Source organism: Oncorhynchus tshawytscha, linkage group LG24 (genome assembly GCF_018296145.1).
Source record: "Oncorhynchus tshawytscha isolate Ot180627B linkage group LG24, Otsh_v2.0, whole genome shotgun sequence".
NCBI lineage: Eukaryota > Metazoa > Chordata > Actinopteri > Salmoniformes > Salmonidae > Oncorhynchus > Oncorhynchus tshawytscha.
The window spans coordinates 13,365,526-13,373,967 of record NC_056452.1 but is presented as its reverse complement, the minus strand read 5'-3'; the positions used below and the strand labels follow the sequence as shown (position 1 = coordinate 13,373,967).

Sequence of the window (8,442 nt, the reverse complement as noted above, 5' to 3'; positions counted from 1 at the left end):
TAGTCTTTGTTTTAGTATGGTCAGGGCGTGAGTTGGGTGGGCAGTCTATGTGTGTTTTTCTATGTTGGGGTTTTGAGTTCTGCCTAGTATGGTTCTCAATCAGAGGCAGCTGGCAATCGTTGTCCCTGATTGAGAATCATACTTAGGTAGCCTGCGTTTCACTTTTGGTTTGTGGGTGTTTGTTTCCGTGTGAGTGTTTGGGCCACACGGTACTGTTTCGTTTTTCGTTTTGTTCACATCGTTTATTGTTTTGTATTTCAGTGTTCAGTTTGTTTTGAATAAATCATCATGAACACTTACCACGCTGCGCTTTGGTCCGATCCTTCTTCCACCTCTGAATGCGGTTACATCAGGAGAATTTTCAATCCCAATGATAATAACAATCAATCAATAGCTTTGACCAATCCCCGAGGTTTGTAAGACCATGGGTTTAATAATAATTTGTCAAAGACTCAGTTTATGCAAAAGGTCAGTACAGTTTATTCACGAGAACGTTCTGAAGTCCACAATACAAAGACATCCATTTTATAGTGGCACACATACTTCCACACAAACAGTAGATATCATACACACATACATACACACGAACAGTATGTATCCTACACACATACTGTATCACTACCCAGCCGACAAAGATTATGGAGACCGTGAGAAGCACTCCCTGTCCTCCCCCAAGAATACGGAGACCGGGAGAAGTACTCCCTGCCCTCTCCCAAATCTCTCAGTGGCCCTTAGCCAAGGTCGGCACCGAATTTTGCTCAGACAGTCTGTGTTTAAGATACTATAAACAATATATTGTACAGATATATTGTTTTACCCTAATTCTGACTAAAACTACACACATCATTAATTATAACTTTACTGACTATAATCAATTTCGTACAATTATATGGTTTCAGGGTGGAATATTCTAAATCAGTAATTTAAACATATAAATTCCATTATCAGGTGTTTAGTCCCAGGGTCCTTAGCTTATTGATGAACTTTGAGGGCCCTATGGTGTTGAATGCTGAGCTGTAGTCAATGAATAGCATTCTCACATAGGTGTTCCTTTTGTCCAGGTGGGAGAGGGCAGTGTGGAGTGCAATAGAGATTGCATCATCTGTGGATCTGTTGGGGCGGCATGCAAATTGGAGTGGGTCTCGGGTTTCTGGGATAATGGTGTTGATGTGAGCCGTGACCAGCCTTTCAAAGCAGTTGGTAGTCGTTTAGGGTTGGTAGTCGTTTAGGCAGGTTACTTTAGTGTTCTTTGGCACAGGCAATATGGTGGTCTGCTTAAAACATGTTGGTATTACAGACTCAGACAGGGAGAGGTTGAAAATGTCAGTGAAGACACTTGCCATTTGGTCAGCGCATGCTGGCAGTACACATCCTGGTAATCCGTCTGGCCCTGCGGCCTTGTGAATGTTGACCTGTTTAAAGGTCTTACTCACATCGGCTGCGGAGAGCGTGATCACACAGTCTTCCAGAACAGCTGGTGCTCTCATGCATGTTTCAGTGTTATTTGCCTCGAAGTGAGCATAGAAGTTGTTTAGCTCGTCAGGTAGGCTCGTGTCACTGGGCAGCTCTCGTCTGTGCTTCCCTTTGTAGTCTGTAAAGGTTTGCAAGCCCTGTCACATCCGACGAGTGTCAGAGCCGGTGTAGTACGATTCAATCTTAGTCCTGTATTGATGCTTTGCCTGTTTGATGGTTCATCGGAGGGCATAGCGGGATTTCTTATAAGCTTCAGGGTTAGAGTCCCGTTCCTTGAAAGCAGCAGCTCTAGCCTTTAGCTCAGTGCGGATGTTGCCTGTAATCCATGGCTTCTGGTTGGGGTATGTACGTACGGTCACTGTGGGGGACGACGTCATCGATGCACTTATTGATGAAGCCAATGACTGATGTGGTTTACTCCTCAATGCCATCGGAGGAATCCATGAAACATATTCCAGTCTGTGTTAGCAAAACAGTCCTGTAGCTTAGCATCTGCTTCATCTGACCACTGTTTTTATTGATCTAGTCATTGGTGCTTCCTGCTTTAATTTTTGCTTGTAAGCAGGAATCAGGAGGATAGAATTATGGTCAGATTTGCCAAATGGAGGGCGAGGGAGATCTTTTTTTTATATTGTGTTATTGATTGTATGTTTGTTTATTCCATGTGTAAGTCTGTGTTGTTGTTTGTGTCACACTGCTTTGCTTTATCTTGGCCAGGTCGCAGTTGTAAATGAGAACTTGTTCTCAACTGGCCTACCTGGTGAAATGAAATAAAATACAATTATTTCAGCTCATGAAACATGGGACCAACATGTAAAGGTTCGTATTTTCAGTGTAGAATCATGCACCACCACAAAAACACATATACTCGCTATTTCACTCACACATCCCCGCTCTCTACAGAGCGCAAACATCTCCTTCTTATTCTATATCTTTCTTTCTACCAAAATATGTGCTCGTTCCTCTTATCCAGTGCCAAATACATATGAACATATATAAATACACAATTATGAGTGCTTTTTTATCCAATATCGTCTTTGTATCTTCACAAACAAGCAGCCTTGGCATGGCATGATGGCTGAGATGGCAAGAAGAGACTGAAGATATTGTGGTGACAAGAATAGATTAAAGATACAGATCACAGTCATTCGAACAGGAACACTCCCCTCACTGCAATTACTATGGATAGTTACAGAAGTTTGTTTATTGGTAAGAGACTGACTGTAAGTATATAGTAGTACAGACAGTATGATCAATGTTATTATTGTTTATGTAATTCCCACTAAGAATAGAGGAATATCAGGCTTGCCTACAAAAAAGATCACACAGTTAATTACCATTATAACCAAACTAAATGTCAAAGGTCAACAGAACATTTTTTATTTAATTAAATATAGATATTATTTAAACAAAGTGGATGATAAACTCTTAATTAAAGCAGGCAACTGTCAATCATCTGACAACTCAATAGCTCTTTGCTCTACACATTTTACACTGTATGTTAGTGTTGAATCTATTTCAAGTTGAATGACGGTTACAGAGCACATCACCCACTTAATCAACTTTTCAAGTCCCCCACAAACTGCTCTTATAAAAAAAAAGCACATCCTCCACCTCATACGACAGCGGCGGGTGATAGCTATCCGAATAAAGTCACAATCTGGATCCTCCTCCTACTTTCAGTTTCAGGCATCAAGTTGTTTTGCCATAGAGACCTCAGTCAAGCTCCTTTGGTACAAGACCAGGTCAGGTCAAAGTAGAGCAACGTAATGCCATACCTGATCAATGTTAACAACAGACGTGTCCCAGGGAATACAGAAGTATGTGGCTGCTCCTCACCATTGTCCTGTCTTACAGTATCATCTGCCTGAATGGGAATCATACCACAACAGGTAAACACCTCATTTACAATTAACATTTATCTAACTTGATAAACAGTTCTACTGCTTGTATAACACCACATTAGCAGAAGCCTACAAGACATACCCTTTTGAAAAACCTGGCACACACCTGGGCCACGTTCAGTTGCTAAACGTTGTCGAATGTTGCAGACAGAAATGCCATGAATAGAGCAGACATGATTCCTTTGTTCTACATGTCAGAGATGCATGTTTGTTCTACGTAACCTATTTCTATCTGAACATTCCAAAATGTGTCCTGCTGAACTCGCCTCTTTTTTGAAAGCTTTGTGTTAATTAACTCACTTATCACCATCACATGTGTCAGGTTTAGTTTCACTGATCAAGAACAAGAGTAAATCCTTAAAAAATATATATATAACAACAAATGGCATGGGTTTACAGTTAAACAATTTGGAGAATAAATTATCAACTTTAAATATGAGAAACAAAATATTACCATCATTTGCTCGATTATCAAATAAATGTAATATTGACTGATGACTATTGTAAGTTGAGGGTGTCTGTGTGTAGTCTGTAATGGTTTGCAAAGCCATTACAGGTTCTGTGTGAAATAAATGCGATGTAACACACATGTAATTCATTCTTTGCTAAATACATTTTGTATTTCTTGGTAAGGAAGCGTATTAATTTGGTCACACCTCTGTTTAATCCTACAGTGCATCAAAACATGTCATTTATATATTTTACATATTGTGTGTGAATTGTGTATTTCTCTGTGGTGTGCGAGATAAGGATATTGTGGTTAGTGTGACAGGGTTTTCCAAACTCAGTCCTGAGGCCCACCCTTGGTGCACGTTTTTGTTTTTTTGCCCTAGCACTACACATCTTATTCAAATAACCAAGTCATCATTAAGCTTTCAAAACTAAACGTGCACCCAGGGGGGGCCCCATGACCTAGTTTGGGAAACCCTGGTGTAAAGCACCATTGTGTGTTTTCAGTGCTTATACAGTTGTATTTCATGTGGACTCTTCCAGGTCATGAATATAGCCTTGACTGTGTAAGTGATTACCTGTTCACCATTAACTGTTCCCTGAGCATCCTGCCAGAGGTTGCTCATACAGACCAGTACTCTTACTGGCTGCGCATTGAGGACCTCTCTTTCGGGACGGTATTTGATGGGTGAGACCGCCACTATTTCATATTGCTAAAATATGAGTACATTAATTTAAATGTATTAGTATAGTGGTTATCAACCTTTTTTGGTTAATGTACCCCTAGTCTACCCCCCCTACCACATTTGCTCTGCCTGGAGTACCGACTAAGTTACCCCTCATGTGCATTTTAGCAGTGGGCTATGTTCTTATTAGTCTTCCCAAGTACCCCCTGTGGATAGGCCATGTACCCCAGGTTAAGAACCACTGTATACACAGTACACACTGAGGCAATGTGTGTAAATGACATGTTATGACTTCATATTGATTCCAGCTTTATTTGTTTCCTGTTCACTTCCACTCATTACACAGCGGGAAGCTGAAGAAAACCGATGGCTATTACTCCTGTTCATTGGACACTTCCCATCCAGATTCTGCTGTTGATCCAGAACCTGATGAGGAGTCCGATTTTTTTTTTGACACTTCAAGATTTAAGATCACTCTCTATCACAACAGAAGCAATGGACATGTAAGCGCCACCTTGCTGGATAAGGAATACATGCCAGTAAAGCATAGTAAGTGCTTATTACAGAATTACAATACAAACATGACTTTGTGATATGCCTACCCATATGCAAACTTCAATTGACAAGCATAGCTACTTGTTGAAGTTGTTGGTTTGGGAAGCTAGGTAACACTTTACTTTACAGTGTCATTATTACTGTGTAACTAACTCAAGTAATTACAGTATAACAAGTATTGTAACTACAGCGTAATAATGAATAATGACAATACTTGGTACACTGTAATTACAGGAATCATTACACAGTAATAAGGCCACTGTAAAGTAAAGCATAACCGGCCAGTCCTTGCAATTCTGCCACCCTAGGCTAGACCAAAAAATGCTGCCCCCCAAAACTAGAATAGTCCCAGTAAGCAAAATTAAGTTGAAAAGATGTCATAAAGACGTATTTTCCAGACGTTGAAGTTAGGTTCAATTTAGGTCTTGAATGAAAAGTGAAAAGGTATTTTTCATATGTTTAAAATACATATTTTCCAGGACGTTGACATCAGGTTAATTTTGTGGTTCTGAATAAAAGTTGGATACGGATACAAACTTGAAACCACTGATCATGACAATGGAGTGAAACTCTTGGACAAAAGTTGTGGTTGTCCATTTTACCTTGACCTGTCCTGTTTGCAGGATATGATGTTTGTTCACATAACAGCGCATTTTGTATTTGATTGAGCACCATTTATGTTAGGCTATTTGATCAGAGAAACCTGCATGATGTAAAAAAGTATCCATCTCATTACATTGTCATACATTTTATCTCCAGCCTGTGGGCTAAAGAAAAGTCTCCATACTCTTTCAACCATATCCTATATCTGCTACATGATTTATGTGGGATTATTTTTTTGCGGAACGTTGGTGGAGCGGCGCAGCCATGCTTCTCTCCAACAGCACCCTGGATAGGCGCGCTAGGAATGGACACTGCTTATCACAGGGCGGCATCAGCGCTCACCTAAAAAACACCTATGCCACTGGTTGAGAGAAATTGTCATTGTTTTTGGGCAGAATTATGTGAGATTTTAAATGTTGTTGTTGGAGGTGCGTCTTGGTCAGTTTAGCTCAGAAAATGCCGCCCTCGTCAACCTGCTGCCGTAGATGACCGCTTAATGCTGCCTAATGAGCAGACCGGCCGTGGGAAGCTTTTCTTTTTGTGGACACTTTAATTCCATCCCAAAGCTTTGACATAGGTGTCTTTCTCTCCCCAGTCAAACCCAATGCACCATTCAATCTCACCGTCAACCGGATGTCAAGTCAACACCATGTTACCTGGATGAGTAGCTATGAGAAATATCTACAATTTGGCAATCTTCTGTCTGACAACCTGAAGTACCAACTCTGGTTCTACAGAAGTGGCCACCAAGGCAACGTAAGACACTCAAATACGGCTAAAGATGTTTCTAAAATAAAGCCGGAGAATAAACAGATTTATTTCCTCATATTTTTCCCCACAGGTAGTCGAAGTTCCACACTCAACTAATATCTCAGTGAACAATGAAAATTTTGAGCCAGACACAGAGTACACTGTAAACGTGAGGTCCATCCCCAACCAACAACAGTATCAAGGCCAGTGGAGTGAATGGGCAACGGAGGTTCGTTGGAGGACTGATCCCACACAAAAAGGTATGGTTCCATCAAGACATTAGGCACTTTACTAGAACAATTTGAGCCCACTCCTTGCCTGTGCTGTGTTTCTACAGGCTAATGCTGTTCCAATGTTCTTTGTCCCCTTAGTCGGAGAATTTCCAACAAACACATTTACTGCCATCTTATGTGTGCTGGTTCCAGTACTGCTAATTCTGTGCTACATTCCAATTGTAAGGTACGTTTGGATTGCCTTACCTTTGGTGACATCTACAGTAGGTGGAAGAACAGATGCATGTCATTTATCATGTAATTCATGGGGTGTGGAAACGTCTCATATATTGCAGGTTGAATAAATCCACCTTCATCCCAACTCCAGCACCATACTTCCAGTCCCTTTACGCTGACTGTGAGGGGGACTTCAGGGTAAGGAAGACTTATGTCACCCTTGATTCATTTAATACTTCTCAACGAGACGTGAGCATTACAATAACACACTCTGTGGTGATTGGTTGTAGAGCTGGGTTGTGACCCCAGGCTCTGGGGCAGACTTATTCAAGACAGAGGAAACCTTGCAAATCGACACCCTGACTGAGACCATACCGGTCTGGGATGATGACCACTCCTCACTGGTGCCCCATCACATGATCCAGGAGGGCCCCAGCGACAACCTGTCTAACCCAGCGTCTGATGCGCTTTTCCTGGGCATTGCTTATGCTGTATCTCTGGGGTCACCACTCCCGGCACCCAGAGGCCCACTGAAGAGTGTGTCTCTGAGTGAGCCAGAGAGCACCATCGAAGCAGACTCGGGGTGTTGGCTGCACAGCACCACATCTCTGGAGCGGGAGAGTGCCTGGTACAGCAACGTGAACAGCAGCAGTGACTACTGCACCCTATCAGATACTGGGAATTGTCAGGAACTTACCCCTTGTGTCTATTGACGCACCGGTGTGTCAATCTAAGCAACATAATACAAAATCCCCATCCAAATCAGTCAGATTAAGTTAGAGATATGTTTTTTGTATGAGCTGCGTCTCAATCCACCAGATCCGCCCATGTCTCCCTTCCACATCTGCGGTGGAAATTGGCAGAGCTACAGCGCTGTTAGTCAGACCAGGAGACATCCCAAAAATCGGTGACGAAAACAGTGTCTTAAAGGTAACCCACACAAATTAATGGAAATATGGAGGTAGTTTTGTGCCAACAAAATTAAGGGGTTAAATATGTGTAAAAAAACAACAACATATATTATATATAATGAACAAAAATATAAATGCAACATATAAAGTGTTGATCCGATGTTTCATGAGCTGAAATAAAGGATCCCAGAAATTTTCCATACGCACAAAAAAGCTTATTTCTCTCAAAGTTTGTGCACAAATTTGTTTACAACCCTGCTAGTGAGCATTTCTGCTGTGCCAAGATAATCCACCTACCTGACAGGTGTGGCATATCAAGAAGCTGATTAAACAGCATGATCATTACACCTTGTGCTTGGGACAATAAAAGGCCACTCTAACATGTGCAGTTTTGTCACACAACACAATTGTTTTGCCACAGATGCCTCAAGTTTTGAGGAAGCATGCAATTGGCATGCTGGCTGTAGGAATGTCCACCAGATCTGTTGCTAGAGAATTGAATGTTAATTTCTCTACCATAAGCTGCCTCCAATGTCATTTTAGAGAATTTCCAACCGGCGTTACAAGTGCAGACCACGTGTAACCACGCCAGCTCAGGACCTCCACATCTGGCTTCTTGACCTGTGGGATTGTCTGTGACCAGCCACCCAGACAGTTGATG

The 8,442-nt window shown here is 41.6% G+C and overlaps 1 protein-coding gene across 1 annotated transcript; it reads left to right on the top strand.

The window, feature by feature from the left end:
• Positions 1-3,213: 3,213 nt before the first annotated feature.
• LOC112223298 (interleukin-21 receptor) lies at positions 3,214-7,905 on the top strand. The gene is made up of 8 exons (XM_024386312.2): positions 3,214-3,365; positions 4,371-4,515; positions 4,860-5,062; positions 6,267-6,427; positions 6,513-6,681; positions 6,793-6,880; positions 6,990-7,068; positions 7,161-7,905. The coding sequence occupies exons 1-8, from the start codon at positions 3,296-3,298 to the stop codon at positions 7,581-7,583; spliced, it is 1,338 nt and encodes a 445-aa protein (XP_024242080.1). The 5' UTR covers positions 3,214-3,295; the 3' UTR covers positions 7,584-7,905.
• Positions 7,906-8,442: the final 537 nt, after the last annotated feature.